The following is a 22,741-nucleotide window of genomic DNA, read 5'->3' as shown; positions in this document are numbered from 1 at the left end:
CCACTTTCAATCAACTTAGAATTATTTTTATGCCTACCATTTTATCTGTATAATTTTCCATGATAATCTTTAATTCTAACATGTTTTTCTATGTATTTATTAAATTTTATCAGAACTATTTTCCATGTAAATCTTCAACTTTATCAGAAAATGTTTATAATTCCACTTTCAATCAACTTAGGAATACTTTTATGTCTACCATAATTATATCTATATAAAATTTTCCATAATCTTCAATTTTAAGATGTTTCTCTACATTTTCTACAATTTTATCAGAAATATTTTCCATGTAAATCTTCAATTCTATCATAAAATGTTTCTACTTCCTTTTTCAATTAATTTAGCAATGTTTATGTCTACCACTTTAATTTTCCAAGAAAACTTAATTTTAACATGTTTTTCCATATATCTCTATTTTATCAGAAATATTTTCCGTGTAAATCTTCAATTTTATCATAAGATATTTTTACTTCTTTTTTCAATGAAAGAACATGCTTTTCAAAAAACAAAACAAAACAAAAAAAAACTACAAAGCTGTCCATAAGGACTTGGTAGAAAAACTTGACACAGAATTCATCTATGCTGACTTGTGCCACTGTGGACATTACTCTTCTGGAGTTTAGTATCTACAATGATAGACTTCTAGTAAAGAAACTCTTGTAAGCCTCTGAGAGTAGTTGCGAGATGAATCAGTATAGTTTTTGTATATTTGTTTTTTGAGACAGGGTTTCTCTTTGTACCTTTGTTGGCTGTTCTGAAACTTACTCTGTAGACCAGACTGACCTCAAACTCAGAGATCTGCCTGCCTCTGAGTGCTGGGATTAAAGATGTATACTATCACTACCCAGTTTATCATTTTGGTTTTTTGAGAGTGTTCCATGTAGCTGAGCTGAGTCTTGAACTCCCGACCTTCATACCTCCACCCATCCCAAGCGTGTGAATTACAGGTATGTATCATCATACCTCACCCCCTCCCCAGCCCACACACTTTCCCAGGCAGTCTTGTTCATGCTGGTCTAGAATTCAAGATTGAGTGCTTCCCTAGAGCTGAGATTACTAGAGTGCACTCACTTCTGGCTTCAATAAAATCTTGTAAACCACCAGGAATTTTGTTCATTCAAGTGATGGAAAATAAGGCTGAAGAGACTCTATACATGAAATACTCTTTCTTTCAGGATGGCTTCAAACTTACAAGGTAATAAAAAATGATCTGATTTTTCCAATGTTAGGATTACAGCTATGTGGCACCATGTCTGGCTAACATATACATTTTATTAATTTTTTTCAGTATGTGCTATACTTCATGTTTTTTCTAAATGTTTACATGAAGCACATGTACACATATGGCAAACTGATAAATATGCCTTGTGAAAAGTAGTAATGACTGTTCAGAAGCCCACACCAACTTTTCTAGTCTTTCCTCCTCAAAGAGATTTATAAGGGACAAGAGTTTTGCCTGCACATAAGTATGTGCACTAAGAGTGCGCAGTGCCTGGAGAGGCTAGAAGGCTATGGATCCCCTGGAACTGGAGTTACAGATGGTTGTGAATGGCAATGTGGATGATGGGAACTGAATTTAGGTACTCTGTAAGAACATGAGTGCTCTTAACTGCTGAGCTATTTCTCTAACCCTGTTATATAGGATAATTTTAAAGGTCCTTCAGTTGGTGTGTAGCTCAGTGTTACAGTGTACGTTTCACATGCACAAGTCCTGGATTCAACCTACCAAAAAGGTCTCTCATTTCTTCAAATACTGAAATGCCTTGTTTTGCTGACTCATCTGGCTACAGTGCTAATGAAGACTTGTTTTACTAATAGTCTAGTTCAGTACCTCAAAATGAAGGCCAAGTCAATAGAATGATAATTTTCCAGTATAATCTGTGCCCAGGGTCTCCTAGATCCTGCAGACAAAGGTTATAAGCATATACAGAAAACCTAGTTAGGTTGCAAGTACTCTGCAAAGCACTTATTTTTCCCAAAGCCCTAGTTTATAAATGAAAGAACTAAAATGTAAGGTCAGGTTGGATAGACTCTAGAGCCTTTTGTACTATATTTTATCAGTTACTGGAGTAATTAAAAATTAATACTCTCTATGAACCAGGCTGTGTTAACATTATCTCAAGCTGGAAATGGAGGCACATTTCTGTAATCTCCACACTTGAGAGACTGAGTCAAAAGAGTCGGAGGCTACCCTAGGCAAGTTCCTGTCTTAAAGAAAATGAACAGCAAAAAATAGAACAACAAAATTGTCTCAGTTCATTATTACAACCTTCCTATTTAAAAAATCTCTAGTGATAAAAGAATGTCCAGTTAGAATGTTTTAAAACAGTTCAATCCATTTTGCCAGTCCTTCTCCTGTCTCCCTCTCTCTCACCCCTAGGACACTGGTCCTTCCACTTGGAGCAACTTGGCCAACCCACACTAGTAAGCAGACTTTTTAACTCTCTGACCATGTTTCTGTTTGCTTGAATGTGTTCGCTCTTACATGTTGGTGAACTAGAAGATGAAGCTGGGGACTTGAGTGACCAAGTGTGGTTTATTATGGACAAGTGGTAGGAAACAATGTTGCGGCCATACACAAGTAAGTCCCTTGAGGCATACGTAAAGACGGACTGTTACTAAAAGTTTTCTTTATTTTTGTGTGAAGTCAAGTGCTAGCTATTAATTACAGTTAGATTTTGTTTTCGTTCTTTTCAAATGTTACCAGAATAGTTAGCATCACCTTATCAGTAATCAAATACACTAGGTTCCAATGTTTCTGTCCATATCTGTCCACCTAGTTCAGGTGATCAGGAACTCTCTTTACTGGATTCCTTTAGATTTGAGTTCTTGATTATATCTATAAAAAAACAGAGAGATGAATCATTATCAATAACAACAGGTACAGAGAGAATAGCAAGCACTTCTTTACCACTGTAAATATAATCCTAAGCTTGCAGAAACAGGCAGAAGGAAAGTCAAACACTCAAAGGTTTTGTTTGTTTCTGCTCTGTTTCAGACTTTAACAATTTATATGGCATATATTTCTTACTATAAATTGTAATTTCTCTCTCTCTCTCTCTCTCTCTCTCTCTCTCTCTCTCTCACACACACACACACACACACACACACACGCACACACGCACACACACACACAATTCCAGTAAGTGGGGTCCAACCCAAGGGTTCACATTTGCTAGGCAAGCACTGGACCTCTGAGCTACCTCCACTGACCTATTTTTCATTCTTCATTTAAAAAATAATTATTTGTGTGTATGTGTTTATGTGTGCATGTGAAAGTGAACAGGTTTCTGTAGACACCAGAAACTGGATTTCCTAGAGCTTGGAGTTACAGGCAGTTGTGAACCACGTGACATGGGTGCTGAGAAGTTTCAGGCCTCAGCAAGAGCCACTAGCACTCCTAACAGCCACGTCATCTCTTCAGTCCTTTATGTTCAATCTTGAATGACCCTTGGCCAATGTAAATATTTATATAAAATTCCCATACATTTAAAACTCACTTACTACATATAGTTGAAAGCAAGTGAAAAGGATGATGGAATTTACTTAGTATTTCATGAGTTTGATATGTTGTGGTGCTGGTTTGAATGAGAAATGCTGCCCATAGGGTCACATATTTGAACACTTGGTCCCTAGGGTGGTGCTGTTTGGGAAGTTATAGAACTTTTTAGAGGCAGAGCCTTGCTGGACAACTGTCATTGAAGGTTGGCTTTGAGATTTCACAGGACATCATACTTCACGTCCTGTTCTCTCTCTGCTCCTTTGTAACTGGGAGTGTGATCAACGTGCTCCTGCAGACAAGAGGCTCCCACTGCCATGGTTCCCACCATCACAGAGTCTGTCTGCCTCTCTGGGACCAGAAGCCAAGCAAACGCTTTCTTGTTCAAGTTGCTTTTGGTCAATGAGAGAGAGAGAGAGAGAGAGAGAGAGAGAGAGAGAGAGAGAGAGAGAGAGAGAGAGAGAGGACAGAGAGAGACAGAGACAGAGAGAGAGACAGAGAGAGAGAGAGACAAACAGAGAGACACAGAGAGAGAAAAGACAGAGACTATGAAAAATGAGAACCCATTTAGACAATAAACTCTTGTATCTAAAATCTAGCTAACACAAGCTTAGTTACTTTTAACTTATTTGTAACTCTCCACACTTTGATGGGACAACACATTTCTTCTTCATGCACAATTTAGCCAACATTATACTTGATACACACACAACCATTGAGATGACTTCTGAACCAGTTCTAAAAGCACCTTGGTAGTAGGCTTACCTCCAAATCCGAAACAGCTGAGAGGCTCCTGCTGACCCCACGAAGAAATTAACAGCGAACAAACTCCAATTTTTTGGTATAATTACAAGTGAGTACCTTGACCAAATAAACCCTGTTGAAACAAAGCAGTTTTTAAAGGTATAGACCCTTCTGCATTATTACATAAAAATTCTCATGATATAATTTTCAGTGTTTCATGAAATTCTCAGTTCTTACATCAGAGGGAGACTTAGATAGGAACCAGTCATATTAACTATACCATCTTTCCAAAAGATTGCAAAAACCTGAAAAGCAAAATCTCAAGCAGATACTTATTCCTAACAGCCTTCCTGACTAAGCTATCCATAATGCAGTAGGTTTCCTAAAGATGGATAATATGTGAGTAAATACAACATATGCAGATATTTGAAAAATAAAATCATTTAATGAATGTAAGACCAGAGAGAGTTCTGTTGGATGTGGTTAATTGCAGTTGCGAGACTGTCCTTTAAAGGCTGAGCTATCTCTTCAGCTTGTTGTTATTGGGAGGGAAATATGGTGGGGGATGATCTGATCATTATAACGTGTGAAATTCTCAACAAAAATAAATTTTAAAAGACTCATGATGATCTAAAGAGAAGCTAGTTAAAATTCAAGAAGTAAATTCAAAAATATCAGGAAGTCCCTAAAGCTGACCAGTGGGACTCAAGTCCCTCTCTCTTCAAGCTCATTATAAACAGTAAAGGCTGCTAAGAGAAACTCTCAAACAAGCCAAGCTTCCTGAAAGTCAGACTAACTGAGCTACTTAGAAGAAGCACTTTCTAACCTGTTAAACTGCCTGCAGTTTGTGTAGTGAGCTGGTGCAGTGAGTTCCATGTTTCCTGGCTATCACCCATGCTGGGGTAGGTTTTCACTGATGCAAACATCTGAGTCATTTCTGGTCCTGCAAGTAATTCCTTACCCTGATTTCTGTAAGTAACTAAGAAGCTCATTGTTTCACTAAGCTGAACTTTGGTTGTATCAATTCCTATCTGTAGTGCATACACTTTTTCTTACATCTCCTCAGAAATAGTTACACAAGAGTAGAATATGGAAGTGTTTAATTTACCTGTAGCCATCAGCACAGTGGATTGAGCTGTGCTGAGTTTCTCTGCAGGTCTGGCCATGTCAGCTAATCCAGCCAATACCAATCCCTGCAAATATACATTAAGACATGGTGGAGCATCAAGAGTGTGACATAACCATTTTTAATTTTAAATTAAACACAAAATATTTGTGAATTTCCACATGTAAGCTATAATCATAATAATGCCCATATCATTACAAAAATTCACAGCAAGAAACCTCCTACCCCAAAAACAAAAAAGCAAAACAAAACAAAAACCAACCCACCAAACCAACAAAAGAACAAAACCAAAAACCAAAATCAAAACCAAAACCAAAACCAAAACCAAAACCAAAACCAAAACCAAACCCAAACCAAACAAACAAAAAACTCCCTACAACAAATTTAGGAGTGCTTTTTCATGCTTTGTCAATACTCTTTGTTTTTTAAAGAACCAGGAAAGTTCACTCAGTCTTAGTTTATTAGATGATTTTTTTCTTATTTTTAGAAATGTTCTTATTTTGTGAGCATGTATCTGTGCCACAGTGCATATGTAAAGGTCCCAGGACAAGTTGTGGGAGTCAGTTCTCTCCTTATACCAAGTGAGTCCAGGAATTGAATTTAAGCTTAGCCAAGGAGCCTTTATCATCTGAGCTCTCACTGGCCCTAGATGACTTTTAATATTAAAGTACACATGTCCATATCTTCCTTGGTGTCTTAAAATTTTTATTTTTATTTTTTGTGTGTATGAGCATTTTGTCAGCATGTACACAGGTGTACCATCTGTGTGCAGTGTCCATGGAGGCCAGACAAGGGCACTGGAACCCATGAAACTGGAGTTTCATCTGGCAGTGAGGCATCATGTAGATGCTAGGAATTGAATCTAGGTATGTGCAAGAGAAGCAAGCACTCTAAACCACTGCGCTGTCTCTCCACCTCCACCCCACTCCTGCTCTCTCTGTCTTCAGTGTCTTTTATAGAACCACACCACACATGTCCTAGCTTCAGCATCACTCAGAAAGCTTGGTGATAAGCTGGGCTGGTGTAAGCCTGTGATTCAAGGTATGGACTAAGGGGAAGAGGATCGTAGGTTAAAGGCCTCTCGTAACAAAAGAGTGAGTTCAATGGTTAGCAGAGGTATCTTAGTGAGATCCTATTCCAAAATAAGAAGTTAAAAGAGGGCTAAGGATCAAAACATCAAGGCAAATCTGGGCAGTTTACTGAGAAAAGATCTCAAAACAAAAGGTAAAAAAGGCTGTAACTCCATAATAAACCACTTCTGCTATCCATGCATGAGGCCCTGAGTTTAATTCTTAGTACTATAAACAAAACCAAAACCAAAATAAAAACCTCAAACTAAAGCATCTGGTAACTTTAAGATTATACCCAAATGTGTAACTGCCTCTCTGTATTCTTTAGCTTATGTATTGGCTAACATAGAACATATAAACTGCTGAGATTCGACTTGCACAAAGGTTAGTGTGTTAGGCTGGGGATGCACCGGTGTTAGTACACCACCTGCCTAGCAAATGTAGGCCCTGGGATCGATCTCTGGTACTGCAAACCAATAAAATAAAATAAAGTAAAATAAAATAATTCTGTTTAAAGATCTTCAGGAGGTTAAAAAGAAATGGAGGTTCAGGAGATGAGAAAAAAGAAAAAAAAATGGAGACAAATGCTATAGATGATAAGGGCTCTGCCTAGCATGTATTATTCTTACAACTGTCCCCTGTGCATCTTTCTAAAAACACCCCACTTGTAAATTATCATTTTTCTATGTAGAATAGGGTGCCTTTGAACTAATTTGACTGCCTGTCTCTTGAGTACTGGGATTAAAGGTGTGTCTAATCATACTCATGCTAAAAGTTGTTTCTTACACCCAATTCCCAACAATTTTTTTTGGAGGGATGGAGTGGGGTAGAAGTCAGAGGCAGCAGCATAAAAGCCTCCCCTGTCTTCCAAGCTACTAGTCCTTCAATAAACTTTATTTCTTTTCTACCAACTCTTAGCTCCACAGTACTGGCTTTCAAGCAGCAAGCATCCAGACCTACACCCAACAACACAGTGGATATTATTCAGCTACAAAATAAACAAATTCTGACATGCAGTAACCTGGAGAACACAAACCAGTCATAAACATTGCATGATTCTGTGGGACTGGAGAAATGTTTCATTCAGTTAGGAGGCCTTGTTAGCCCTGCAGAGGACTAAAGTTAGGTTCCTAGCACCCATCTGGGTAGCTCACAGATGCCTCTAACTCCAGCTCCAGAGAATTTGACACACTCGTTGGTGTGTCAGATCACAGGCATCAAACAACATGTACAAATACATGCACACATAAATATTTTTAAAAAATCTTTAAAAAAATATTGCATGCTTCTACTTCTATGAAGTATATAGAACAGTCAAACTCAGAGACACAACCAAGAAGAAGAATGGTATTTTAAGAGAAAGAACAGTAAGTAGGGGAGTATGTATGATCAAAAAACAGTAAGTAGGGGAGTATGTATGATCCCAAAGTCTCCAAGATGTAGTCTTTGCAGACTGGCTATATGATAAAGCCCTGAACATTACTGGGATGTATATTTAAAATACAAAAGCAAAACCGGTTAAGGCAGTAGTTTTATATGTATTTTGTCATATTAAAGCTCACAGACCAGCAGTTGTCAAACTCAGAGGACACTGGAGTCACCTGGAAAGGGTACTGAAACAGCTTATTGGGCTCTATCCCTGGATTCCTTTCAGATTGAGTAAGCAGATATGTGGTGGGGCCTGAAGATCCTCATTTGTAAAAAGTTTCAAACAGATCCTTTTCAATGATAAATTCAATGATTTGCTATAAATAGCCACTAGAATGGCTATATATTAATATACATAGAGTATATATTAGAGTAAAAGTATTAATCTTGGAGCCAGAAGTCATAAGCTCTATATTTATACCAAATGCTTTTATGTAATACATATATTAGGCAGAGGACTAAAGTTAGGTTCCTAGCACCCATTTGGGTAGCTCATAAATGCCTCTAACTCCAGCTTCAGAGAACTTGACACACTCGTTGGTCCCCTCAGGCATATATACTTTAGGCTGGCCTCAAATTCTATATATAGCCAAAGGGTAGACTTGAACCCTTTCTTATCTTCCTGTCTCTGTCAGTCAAGTGCTAGGATAATTGGGTATACTACCATGCATGGCTCTGTATGTTTTGTTAAGAATTTAGGTTTGGTGGTAGTGAAAGATGCCTTTAATCCCAGCACTCAAGAGGTAGTGGCAGACATATCTCTGTGAGTTCCAGGACAGCCTGGTCTACAGAGTGAGCTCCAGGACATCCAGGGCAAAAAGAAAAAAACACTCCAAAAAACCAAAAAAGCTAAAACACACACACACAAAAACCTTTCTGATAAATTAATAGTATAGATAAAGGTAGGTAGTATACAGCCTTCATAAAATCTATTTTAAATTAGTAAACTTCTATTAAGGAATTAATTAAGTAATTCCTATCAAAACTAAGACTTACCCATTTCATTATCGGAGCCCAGAAAAAAACTGTTCTAGGGCCTGAAATATAAAAGAAAGAAAAATTGAGAACAATTCCAATGTATCATATTATATGTATTTCTTTATCAGCTAACACCAAATCCTACTCTGCTTTTTATACACTTTGTATTAAGATTTAGGAAGGAACACAAATCAATCTTCTATGAGTCTTTTGATATTTTTGCTAACTATTTATATTTATTCTTGCCAACTCTTTGCATTTATCACGTTAAAAAATAAGCCAAGGTGAGCCAGGTGTTGCAGCACAAGCTAAGGTGGGGCTGGAAGGATGGTCCAGTAGTTAGAGCACATACTGCTTTTACAGAGAGAGCTGAGTTCAGTCCTCAGCACTGATATCAAGTGGGTCACAACATCTGCAACTCCAGTTCCAGATGTCATTTCTGACCTCTGCAAGCACTATACCGTATAAATAACACACATGGACATAAGCAAATATATATAAATAAAAATAAATCTTAAAAAACAAGTTAAAGAAACAGTGGAGATAGTTCTAGAAATCTTTCCAAGTGCTTTGCTTTGAACAGAAATTTAATTTTAGTTTAGTCACAGACAATCTTTAGAGGAAATATCAAATTACAAAACGTGATAGTTATATAAGCTTTAGTAATGATCATTCATTTTTATTAAAATTGTAGCTATAAATGATAATTTATCATATGTATCTATTAAGAGGTCTTGCAAAAATTCTGTATATTCTATTTTACTTAATATATTTCAACATAAACACAGATTATACATTATTTCACACACACACACATCTAATGTCTATTTTGAGACAGGGTCATCCCAAAGGTTTCTTAGTAGCAAGGTCTTTGTTTTAGTCAGTCTGGTACTTACCTGCTTTGTTTAAAATGTCAAATAAATATCTGAAGTATTTGAAATGAATTTTGACCTGTGTGAGGTGATTCATACCTATACTCTCATCACTTGAAAGGCTGAGGTGAGGCAGGAGTATGCTGTGAGTTCATAGTCAGCATGGACTACATGTTGAGTTTGAGGTCAGCCTGGGCTACACAGTAAGATCCCATCTCAAAAGCAAAAAAGAAAATTTTGTTTTTCTTGGATAACCTAGAATCTGAAAAGCATGACATCCAGAGGGGGAGGAATCAGAGAAGCTGTAGGATTCATTCAGCCCATGCACCTGGTGAACAGCAGTAAGTGGGATGTGAGTTCCTAACTCTTTAACTAGTGTCCTGTACTAGATTCGCAGACAACTCTTTTTACCTCAAATAATACGGGAGGGTAAGCAATGACAGATTTTGTCTGGAGACTTTAAAATGTAACTAAACTTGCCAAGTTTAGTTATATACTGGAATACTTAATTTTTTATATTTTCTTTTTTACACATGGGATCAACAAAATATATTCCCTTCTTGTCTTCTTCTTTTGAGACACATTCTTGCTAAACTGTAATTCAGGCTGGCCTGGAGCTAGTGCTGAGACTACAGGCATATCCTACCATTCCTGGGGTGCTTGTTTCATTATGTAACATTATGCAACCTAATATAAAAATAGTGATTTATAAGCAAATTCAAGGTTAAAAATATTATTTATGCCCATGTCTATTACTACTGTCCTAATATTCTACTTTATAAGCATAATTTTTGAGTAAGGTCCTGGAATAGATCAGGCTGGCCTTGAACTCACAGAGATTCACCAGATCCTTTGAAACTAGAGTTACAGGCAGTTGTGAGCTGCCTGTGGGTGCTGGGAACAGATTTCTGTTCCTCTGGAAGAGCCACAAGTTCTTTTAAATCATGAACCATGTTTCCAGTACTCAGTAATTTTTTTTTTATTATCAAATATTCTGACAATCCAATCCAAAGATATATGAATTTGGAGCTTACATGCAGAGCAAAAGGGTAAAAATATTCAAAACTGGCTGGAGAGATGACTCAGCAGTTAAGAGTACTGACTGCTCTTCCAGAGGTCTTGAGTTCAATTCCCAGCAACTACATGGTAGCTCACAACCATTTGTAATGGGATCCAAAGGCCTCTTCTAGTGTGTCTGAAGAGAGCAACAGTGTACTTATATACATAAAATAAATCTTTTAAAAATATTCAAAACCTTTTTTTTAATTCGATATATTTTTTATTTACATTTCAAATGATTTCCCCTTTTCTGGCTCCCCACTCCCCGAAAGTCCCATAAGCCCTCTTCCCGCCCCCTATTCCCCCATCCACCCCTTCCCACTTCCCTGTTCTGGTATTCCCCTATACTGCTGCACTGAGTCTTTCCAGAACCAGGGGCCACTCCTCCGTTCCTCTTGGACATCATTTAATATGTGGATTATGTCTTGGGTATTCTACGTTTCTAGGCTAATATCCACTTATCAGTGAGTGCATACCATGATTTATCTTTTGAGACTGGGTTGCCTCACTTAGTATGATGTTCTCCAGCTCCATCCATTTGTCTAAGAATTTCATGAATTCATTGTTTCTGATGGCTGAATAGTACTCCATTGTGTAAATATACCACATTTTTTTGTATCCATTCCTCCGTTGAGGGACACCTGGGTTCTTTCTAGCTTCTGGCTACTACAAATAGGGCTGCTATGAACATAGTGGAGCATGTGTCCTTATTACATGCTGGGGAATCCTCTGGGTATATGCCCAGGAGTGGTATAGCAGGGTCCTCCGGAAGTGTCATGTCCAGATTTCTGAGGAACTGCCAGACTGATTTCCAAAATGGTTGTACCATCTTGAAATCCCACCAGCAGTGGAGGAGTGTTCCTCTTTCTCCAAATCCTTGCCAACACCTGCTGTCTCCTGAGCTTTTAACCTTAGCCATTCTGACTGGTGTGAGGTGAAATCTCAGGGTTGTCAAAACCTTTCTTTAACTAAACCATCATATTTCTGTAAGAATTTTGCACTTTGTATATACAGTAAAATAATGCAATTTATAACATACAATAGTTTTATATCTGAGTGAGATGTTTCAGGCAGTATTTGCTGACATTGTGTGTTGTGACTGTATGCCCAGCACGTAGTGTATACTTTGTGTTCAGAAGTGAGGTTGTAGTGAAATTGTGTACTATAACAAGGATGAGTACTATCAGAAACGCCTTAGTTCACTATGGATTTGATTTGATTTATATGAGTGTTTTGCTCACATGCATGTCTGTGTACCACTTATATGCCTAGTCCCGAAGGAGGCTAGAAGAGGGCCCTCTTGAACTGAAGTTTCAGACAGTTGTGAGCCATTATGTAGGTGCTGGGAATCTTCCTCTGGAAGAACAGCCAGTGCTGTTTTATTTTATTTTTTAAAGATTTACTTATTTTATTTATATGAGTACACTGTAGCTGTCTTCAGACACACCAGAAGAGGGCATCCGATCCCATTACAGATGGTTGTGAGCCACCATGTGGTTGCTGAGAATTGAACTCAGGACCTCTGGAAGAGCAGTGAGTGCTCTTAACCACTAAGCCATCTCTCCAACCCCAGCCAGTGCTCTTAACTGCTAAGCCATCTCTCCAACTCCTATGTACTTAAACTTGAGTTAAGTTTTGGTTGTGATGTGTTCAGAAGCTTTTACTGTTGACAAAGTTTCTACCACTCCCAAATTCAGTTACATAATCATGTGGAGGGGTGTGAGGCACAACTTAAGATGCTGGGCTATCACTTGCCTTTAAGTGGCAGGGACCCTGAACTATTTTTTCCACAGTTTAACATAGTCCTTGATTCTTTTTATATCTCAGATTAATTCTCATTATTCTTACAGCCAAATTGGCCAATTCAATGAGATTTTAATACAGGAGATTTAAAAACCTACCACAATGCATTTTACTTTAGGATTTTGAGACAGTCTCACTACAAATCTTAGTGTGTGCTCAAGCCTGCAGCAATACTCCTGCCCTCTGCCTCTTCTGATTTTTGTTTTTGAGATGAGGTCTCTGGCTGGCTTGGAACTCACAAAGATCTGCCTGCCTCACTAATTATATGCTGGGATTACAGGTCTGTAGTACTGTGCTTACTTAGCCTTCCACAGTACACTTTAAACAGTAGCTGTTTACCTACTTACCTATGAAGATTATCAAGTAGCTGCACAGTTCATACTTTCGTGAGTAGTATTAAAGAAAAATTAGCCAGCATAATGGAAAAATAGTTTATATTGTTTGTTACTATAATGAATAAGGACACATATGCATAACACAGATATTCATGTACACATACACAATTGTTAAACTATACTTGGCTCTCCTTATCTGGCTCCCATCATCTTCAGATTCACCCAACTGTGGACTGACAGTACTTGGAAGCGCCATGTAATGGTGCAGTTCTTAGAATATTAGTACCCAGGAGCTTCAAGCAGATCACAAAATCAAGGCTAACTTGGTTTATATATCTTTTTTTTTTTTAATTTTCTATATTCTTTGTTTACATTCCAAATGATTTTCCCTTTCCTGGTTCCCCCCCTCCCCATAAGTCTCATAAGCCCTCTTCCCTCCACCCATTCCCCAATCAACCCCCTCCCACTTCTCTGTGGTTTATATTTCAAGACTCAGTCTTTTTCATCTGCATTGAACATACACATGTTTTTCTTGAAGTTGACCCCCAAACAAAGTACAGCAACAACTATTCAGCCTTAATGCATTATTCAGTAATCCAGAGAAAACCGAAAGTATCCAGAGTCCTGGAACTCACCCAGCATGATACTTAAGAATGATATAACCTGTTTTTGTGAGTCTGGCATTAGATGTTAAGTCTGGTTTAGTTGTGTGTGAGTGCGTGCGTGTGTGTGTGTGTGTGTGTGTGTGTGTGTGTGTGTGCTGAGATTAGAAACACAAGACTTTACACATGGTAGTAGTTTATACTGCAATCTAATCTTATGGTATCATTTTTAGAATTCCTCAAACACTTGAAGATCACAGATCATGCCTTTGTGAGTATAATTATAATGCTAAGCTTTATTTTCCTAGGTATCAAATTATTTTTACATTTTCCCCATAAATCTTCACTAATACTATTTATATTCTAAGCTGTGGAACCAATTTGTAGACAGTGATGAAATGGTTATTGAGAGAATTGAATCTATCAAAGGGTTCTAAATTTTGATGCTTTTAATTGAATAGAAAAAATAATCCACCTGTGTTCATTTTACTCCAGTTGGCTCTGACTAGTGCTGTTCTGATTAAAACCAGTCCGTCTCTTCCTACCTTGAGCAAGGCTGGAAACAACTTTAAGACTAAGTGGTACATGCTTGTAATCCCAGCACTGGGAGGCTGAGGCAGGAGGATTAATGAGTTCTAGGACAACATAGGCTAAATAGTGAGAAACTATCTCAACAAAACAAAATACAACCCAAAACACAGGAAGAGAGCTGGGTGTAGTGGTACAGCCCTTTAATCACAGAGGCAGGTGGATCTCTGTGAGTCTGAGGTCTACAAATTGAATTCCAGGATAGTAGGGAAACCCCGTCTCAAAAACAGAGAGGAAGGTGTGGAGAAAGAAGTAGAATTATTGGAGGACTACACCAATGTAATGTTGTGTGGTACAAGCAAGCCTGTAATTCCAGCATATCCCAGTATTCATTGGGATTTGGTAGGGCTCCAAGTGAAATTGTATGATAAATTACATTAAGAAAAAACATGATTTAAAAGAAAAATATTTTTGAATACACCTTAGATTCTGAACTCAGATTTCTCCTGCTTTGGCTTCTTCTGTGTGACTACTGGGATTAGAGGTGCAGGAGATAGGAACCACGCAATTGCCATAAATAGGTGCTTACAGTGGTATTGCTTCTGCAGTTGCTACCTGTGCCCTCTCAAGGGCAAACCAGACCTTAAACATTTGAAAGCATGAGCCAGCTGCCCCAGCAAAGAACCACCCAGCAGGGAAGCTTTATAGCTCCACACTAACATACTCCTCTCAACCCTTAGCTGCCATCCTTCTAAATCTTGTTTCTGGTTTCAGGTTATCAAGTAAACCTCCTTTAGCATCTCCAGCTTAAGCTAAATGCTCCTTTGAAGAACCAAAACAGTCATATATTCTACTGTCTTCTTCTATACTGGGCTTAACTTTCCTGATAAAGCCCAGGATAGAAGCTTTATCAAACATACTCTAACGTTAGTAGGTATGACAGAGAATGGCCCTGATGCTGCTTTACTCTCAAGGCCAGAATCACCGTTTCCTCATCTTCAGGAACATAGGCTTCCTTCATGACTTTACTAGACTTTTACTAACAAGCTACTCTGTTCTTAGACCTGGAGCCTGTTCCAAGCTCAGGATACAGATTTCTGTAATTTCATTTAGAGTGAGAAGGAATGGTTCCTGCCATCATCACACCATGATCATTTTTCATTGACCTACACGGAGCCCTGGATCATAGTCTGAATAAGTTCCTTAGTTTGGTTATTATTGCTTAAAGCTTGGCTTCATTATTCAAGAAAGTGTACCTTCTCAGTCTCTGGGTGAACAGGGGTCCATATTTTCTTTGAATTCTGGATTCTCCCAGCCCCCACCACTTCAAAACTGTTTATTCTATTGCTGTCCCCAAGTTGTTTTCTGAGTAAGGTCCTTCTTGGCTTCTTTGAAAGTTTACATGGTTGAACATTTGGGTTAATGAATAGTAAAGGTTTCCAGTAGGTTTACCTAGTAACTAATTTACTCAAATGTTCCAATCTAGGCAACAGTTTATAAGAATATAACTGTACAAATGCCAACAGAACCAAATAATAAATCAACCATCCACAAAACAAACAAACAAAAACCCTCCTTCAAACATGAAATTAGTGGCCAGGACTTTGAACCAAGAAAGATATTTTAACTTGTGAAAAAAATAGATTTATCTAATGCTATGAGTGTTTTGCCTGTGTGTATCTGTATCATGATTATGCTTGGTGCCAATGAGGGTCAGAAGACAGCAGCATCAGATCCCTGAAACTGGAGTTACAGATGGCTATGAGCTACTAACTGAGTACTAGGGACCGAGCCCAGTTACCCTGCAAACCAGCAAGCGTTACGTGTTGAGACATCTCTTTAGTTCTAATTAGTGATAATTTTAAATGATGAAAACAAACTTTAAATGAGTTTAGTTATTTTTAAGTACTAAACAAAAAGTATTAGTAGCAAATATTTAAGACATAAATTGCTATTTTTCTGAGATACTTGAAGGCAATGGACTAGTTAACATCAGAATAAATAATCAGAGTTGGGTATTTGCAAATATGAACAAGTAGATGTTTTTGTGTTTTGTTTTGTTTTGTTTTTGAGATTGGGTGGGGTTATGGGAATTGTCTCATTCTGAAGCCCACACTGGCTTGGAATTCCCCAGGTAGCCCAGGCTGACTTTGAATTGATTGCTTTCCTCTGGCCTTGGTCTCCCAAAGAATAGTGTCTTAGTTAGGGTTTCTATTGCTGTCAAGAGACACCACGACCAAGGCAACTCTTATAAAGGAAAACATTTCATTGGGGCTAGCTTACAGGGTTTGAGGTTCAGTGCATTATCATCAAGGTGTAGCAATGGAGGAGCTGAGAGCTCTACATCTTCATCCAAAGGAAGTCAGGAACCGACTGGCTCGCAGGTGGCTAGAAGAGTCTCAAAGCCCACCCCACAGTGACATACTTCTTATAAGAAAGACCACACCTTCCAATAGCGCAACTCCCTGGATTACACATATTCAAACCATCACAAATAGGTTTACAGATAGGACCCCCACCACAAAGTAGCTTGCTTTTGTTTTATTTTTTTATTTTGCTTTAAAGTTTTAAAAAAGAAAAGGAGGGCTGGGTATTTAAATTCAAGCAGTAAGGAAACAGAGGTAGGTAAATTTCTATGAAATTGAAACTTTCCTGGCCTACCCAGAGATTTCTAGGCCATCTAAGACTATGTAGCAAGACCCTGTCTCTGGTGGGAGTGGGGCTCAAACAATACAACTATAACTATAAAAGTTTCAAAGAAAACTTAGTTTTCCATTTCATTTGATCTCAAATAATTTGTTTTATCTTCAGATTATATAGTGATAAATGCAGATACTATATGAGTTCAGATATAGAAGCTGTCATTTGATCTAAAAATGTTAGTGAAATAAATAACATAGATGTAGATATTACTCAACGGTAACAATGCCAATGCATTATTGAGAATGAGAAAACAGAGTTAGGCTTTATATAATTATAGTTATTCTCATAGGAAAACATCAAAATAAATAATTATAATGTCTAATATGATTATAATATCTTACTATCAGAATAAACGGAAGTATAAATTAATAGAGTAACTGTTAACATTTATTATTATTGAAATAATTAAGTGGAAATGAATTTTCAAAAAAATCACCTTATAAAAATTCCATTTTATAGCTCAACAGGAAACATGTCATTCTCAGAGAGAAATAAACACTTTTAGACAAAGAATTTAACAATACATTTTTACCTTCTTTTCTTAAGACTCTACTACTCTCAAAAGTAGAAAAGGCCTCAAGTATTGATAATTTAGAAATATCAGACAGTATTCTACATATATTTAAAATTAAGATCTATTTAAGGATAAGGGAAATACAGCAAATAGCAAAATAATTATTTTCTCTTTTCCTTTTTACATGTATTACTCATTATTTATCCAGTGCGTTTGTGGGGGTAGGCTCATGTAGTAGGCGTGTTCATTGAAGTCAGAGGACAACTTTTGGAGAGTCAGTTCTTTCATACTATGTGAGTCCCAGGGAATCAAACTCAGGTTTGCCTGAAGAGCCACCTTACCCAGTTCCTTTTTTGTTTGTTTTGCTTTTTGTTTTCTCTGAGACAGGATCTTATCATATAGTTCGAAGTATCTTGGAACAAACAGCTCAGTTCAGGCTGGCTTTGAACTTGGGGCGATTCCTGCCTCAGCCCCTGGAAGAGGCCTTACAGGTTTGTGTCACCATGCTGGGCAGATTCATGTACCTTTTCTTTTCCTCCATTTTTTGGTTTTCTGTGACAGTACCTCACTATGTAGCTCTGGTTGCCCCAGAACTCACTAGTGAACCTGGCTGGCCTAGAACTCCCAGAGACTGCTTGCCTCTTCCTCCTGAGTGCTGGTATTACAGGGGTACACAACCATATCCAGCTAGGTTGATTGTATTTTTATAAACTAAATATTATTTCCTCTTTTTTTTTTTTTTTTTTTTTTGGCTGGGAGTCATTGTCATCAGTGGAATAAATGAATTCTATCCAGAACACAGGCTATATGTATGTATGATTCTTCCTACTATAAAAAGACTTCCTTCTTGGAAAAGCATATGCATACATACACTTACACTGAACTGGTATTCATTGTGTCTGAAGGGAAGAATAAACTTTCTTACTGAATGTTGGTAGGTCACAAAGGTCACTGCCTCTTCTCATTCCTTCCATACCTTCCTTAGCTTAAAAAGCTATCACTGCTTTCCTTTCTTAGCTTTTTAAGCTGCAGTAATACTTGGTCCTCTTCCCTTTATCTTCCGAGGGCTGGAGTATAGGCATTATGTTCTGGGCCTGTCTGGGATTTATCATTCTTTCTTTCTTTCTTTATGTGCAGCTCTCAGTTGGCAGAGACAGGAGGATCAGTTTAAGGCCAGCTGTAGCCCAGCAACATAACAAGGCCAAACTGATCTATATGACATTCTGTCTCAAAAAAAAAAAAAATCCAAACGTGTGTGTATATGTGTGTGTGTAATATACATAATTGTTATCTCATTCTAATTAGTTCCCAAAGATTACACCTCCAAACACCTTTGTCTGATTATATTTCCAGTTACCTAATGCCTCACAATCAGGATTAAATCTAAATATTTAAAGAGTTAAAGGACATTCAGACCATACAGACGACTAAGTGTTAAGTAAACATTGTGCAACATAACTTTAATGTTATGATCTGACAAATGCCTAGAGTGTAGTTATACAACTGGCTTGTTTGGAGCAATGTGCTTTCTATATGGTTAGCTAGACGGTGGAGTAAATGACACCCCTTATGTGAGCTGAGGAACTTGTCTAGGAATCACATTTAGTTATTTTTATTATTTTCCTTCAGAGGCAATCATTCTAAGCAAACAGTTGACAAAGGCCTCAAAATTCCAGGCCACATAGTATTCCAACTACAATAAGTATATAAATAAAATATATTCTTGTTACCTCTTTAGAAATATTTGTCAATGACAAAAATATTGAAAATTTATAATAAGCAACATATACTTTCTGACTGTTGATATTCTAACCTTGTATAACTTTTTAATAGAAGCTTATATATGAATGTAGTCCAATGCTGAGAAGGTTACTCAGTAACAATACTAAAGTACAATGGTATTCAAAGGGACTATTCATTCTGGGTAATGAGTAAAATAACAATCTGTTTTCTCAGATTTTTGTTCAAACACTAGTGAGCATCAGTTATATTTTTCATGCTTGTTTATTTCTATATTGCTGTATTTATAACCTTTTAATCACAAATAAAGGTTTTAGTGATAGGCATCTTTACATATTATTCAAAACTGTAATTGTTAGAGGTGTAGCTCGGTTATAGAGTGCTTGCTCAGTGTGCTCAGAGCCCAGGTTCCAGTCCCAGCAGCACATAAGTAAGGAGCACAGGTGCCTGTCTTTAACCCCATCACTGGGAGTGGGATAAGTGGGTCCCTGGTGCTCAAGGGCAAGCCAGTCTAGGTGAATTGATGAGCTCTAGGTTCAGTGAAAGACTGTCTAAAAACATAAGGTATCTGGTCCTGGTGGTACATACCTTTAATTCGAGCACTAGGGAAGCTATGGTAGGAAACTTCTCTTGAGTTTGAGGTCAGACTGTTCTACATAGCAAGTTTAAAGTCGGCCAGGAGAATGTAATAAGATCTAGTCTTTGTTTGTTTTTAGAGACAGTTTTTTTTGTTTTTTTTTTTTGTTTGTTTGTTTGTTTGTTTTTCTGTGTCACAGCCCTGGCTATCCTGGAACTCAAACTCACAGAGATCTGCCTGCTTCTGCCTCTTGAGTGCTGGGATTAAAGGAGTGTGCTATCACCCCTGTTAAGATCTAATTTTTAAAAAGCAAAACAAACAGCAACCCGCAAACAAGATCTCAACTACATAGCTAGTTCAAGTCCAACCTGGGATAGAAGGGACCTTGTCTCAAAAACAAACACAATAACAATAAAAGCCCTAAACCCTTTATTTGGAAGAGAAAGTTCATTCTGATTTGTAAAACAAATACTTTTGTACATGTCTTACAGATATTACAATCATTTAATTTTCACAATAATTCTTAATTTTAAAAGATTTCCACCCAGGCAGTGATGGCTCACACTTTCAATCCCAGCACTCAGGAGGCAGAGGTTGGCAGATCTCTGAGTTCGAGGCCAACCTGGTCTATAGAACTAGTTCCAGGACAGCTAGGGCTGCGCAGAGATATCCTGCCTCAGAAAACAAAAACAAAAACAAAATAAATACCAAACAACCAAACAAAAAGATTCCTAAGGTTTGGGGAGTTCTTTAAAGCCAACGTCACACAGTTAAACTCAAGACTTAACTTACCTCTGTCTTCCAAGTCTGTGTTCCTTTTATTACACTTAAAACAGAAGTAACTCAAAGACTTCCAGATGAAATGCACAAAGTACTCTTCTACAGTTTAAGTACTATAAACAATAATTACAAATGGCTAAAGGCCAGGGTCTTGAAAAAGATCAACAAAAGACTACCTTTCAGTTCCCCGTTAGTTTAAGTACTTTAAAACCGCACCTGCTCTACATTGTCCTCATTCCAGAATTGCCACAGACCTCAGTTCATTAACACTCTGATCATTACATAGATTGTCAAATTATTATCTTCTGAAAATATCTGCCATCATAAACAAAATAGAAAAATGTAAAAAGTAATAGGTAACTAAACGAACTTTATCAATAAAGTTCCTTAAAAACAAATTTTATAATGGTTTTCATACTGCAGTGATGCCATTAAAATTACTGTCTATGCAGAGGTATATACACCATTCTGTTATTAAAGTGGACACCAAATTTAACAACCAGCCCAGGCTCCAGAGAGTTATTAGTTCTTTTAGAACTAAACCTTTCTAATATCAGTTGTAGACTATGGATTTAATCTCTGTAAAGGCAAACTTCACTTTTCTGTTAGCAACTCAAATTTTCCATTGAGTAAGTTTTTCTATTCGCTCAATTTTATGCTTGAAAGACTTCATAATATAATCAGATTTTAGTCCTCGCCCAAGTATTATTATTATCACCCATTTTGTATTAGAAATAAATTAATTTAATAACTACAATAAAGAGCTAGAGGGACAGGGGCCTTTCAGTTTTTTAAAGAATTATTTTTAACTACAGGAATTCTTATCCAGTACTTGTGACAGCTAACATCCTCAAAGAATCAAGCAGATGTTATTTTTGATTTTCACACTGAGTACATTTTATATGAATTAAGACACAGGTATAGAATTTTGCCCAAGGTCACACCTTGGTAAGTGGTGGAACAGAACTGTATTCATAGTTGCCCACATAAAATAGGCTCAGAAGGAACCTGGTCAGTGATTGCATAATGACTGGCTTATACTGGATCTATGGAACCAGGAATGACATTGACTGAACCGGGAAGGGGATGGGGGTGGGGAGCGCCCAATTTGGGGGAGGGCTCACTCAGCAGGCCTCTGCCAAGAGGAACTCAAGTATGACCTTTAATCCAAACCCTCTGCTGAGAGCAGACACCTTTTCAGCTCTATCCCACGCGTGCGTTATAAATTCACGGAGGGAGAAAGGGGAGTAGAATGAGGGTTTCATGGTGGCCCAAGACCCCTGCGTGGCTCTCAGGAGTTAAGGTTCAAGTCTGGAGGCGAGGTCGGGAGTGTGAGTAGTGTTTAAGGGAGCGAAGGCATCAAAAGTCAACAAGGGTACCGGGTGGAGATACTCGCTTTTGGGAAGAGACCTAAGATGGAACAAGGTGAACGGCTAGGAGAATTGATGGGTTCCCTTCAGGGGACGAGACTGGGTCTCTGAGATTCCGGTAGCAAGTCAACTGTCACAGGGCCTCTAAGGTCCCAGTTTTGGAGGGAGAGCAACGATCTCGGTGCGAGCCGTTCAGGATTCATTACCTGCCGGGTGGTTGTACAGCGGCCTCAATTTCTTTGGCAGCAACAACTCCACTTTATCCATGAGTCGGTGGTAGGTGGCCCGCAGGCCTCGGGCGCCGGCAGCTGCCATCTCGGCGGCCTAGGGATCGACAGCAGCTGGGTGGGAGCGCCGCTGTGTCCGCGTTCCTGGCTGACAACGAAGGGCGGCTCGTCACTTTCTCTCTACAACGCTAGGCGTCCGTCTCTGTCCTAGGGCGCCCTTCCCTGGCTCTGCCAGCCCGAGGTGAAGCACCTAGAGGCCGAGTCCCGCAAAGGCTGAGGGGGCGGAGGCTCAGTAAAAGCCCGCCCCAGCCCGCCTCCTGCGAGCGGGTGGGGGAGACGGAGGAGGAGTCATGGCAACAGGTGCTAAAGAGGTCGCGGTGCCGGGGCTGCTAGCGCTGGGCGGGCGAGGCGTTGCGCAAGCTTAACGGTCTGCTCTAATTGGATGGCCTCACAGAGCGGAAGAGGCGTGGTCAGACTCTCACCTCCTTCCGGTCTTAGAGGACATTTTGGAGAGGGGAAACTGAAGCCGCACCACTGTCCCATCCCTCACTTTGACTAAGAAGGGTGTAGTTAGAATAAGCTTTTTGGGCTTCCCTCTCCCAAACTAAAGATGACGCTGGATACTAGTCGGACTTCCTTTTATTTAATTATTGTTTTTGAGTCGGTGTCTCGCTATGTAACCCAGGCCGGCTTGGATCTCGCTATCGTCCAGCCTCCCGAATGCTGGGATTACATGCATGAGTCATCACGCCCGGTTTTTTCCTTTGACTCGAGAGGCGCGAGCGA

At 38.5% G+C, this 22,741-nt stretch overlaps 1 protein-coding gene across 1 annotated transcript; it reads right to left on the bottom strand.

The window, feature by feature from the left end:
* Nucleotides 1–2,613: 2,613 nt before the first annotated feature.
* On the bottom strand, nucleotides 2,614–22,287 carry Mpc2 (mitochondrial pyruvate carrier 2). The gene is made up of 5 exons (XM_052200604.1): nucleotides 21,935–22,287; nucleotides 8,864–8,904; nucleotides 5,352–5,436; nucleotides 4,265–4,376; nucleotides 2,614–2,839 (listed from the first exon to the last, which is right to left on the bottom strand). Exons 1-5 carry the CDS (start codon nucleotides 22,041–22,043, stop codon nucleotides 2,803–2,805), a joined length of 384 nt encoding a protein of 127 aa, XP_052056564.1. The 5' UTR covers nucleotides 22,044–22,287; the 3' UTR covers nucleotides 2,614–2,802.
* Nucleotides 22,288–22,741: the final 454 nt, after the last annotated feature.

Source organism: Apodemus sylvaticus, chromosome 12 (genome assembly GCF_947179515.1).
Source record: "Apodemus sylvaticus chromosome 12, mApoSyl1.1, whole genome shotgun sequence".
Lineage (NCBI taxonomy): Eukaryota > Metazoa > Chordata > Mammalia > Rodentia > Muridae > Apodemus > Apodemus sylvaticus.
This window is presented reverse-complemented; position numbering and strand designations above follow the sequence as displayed.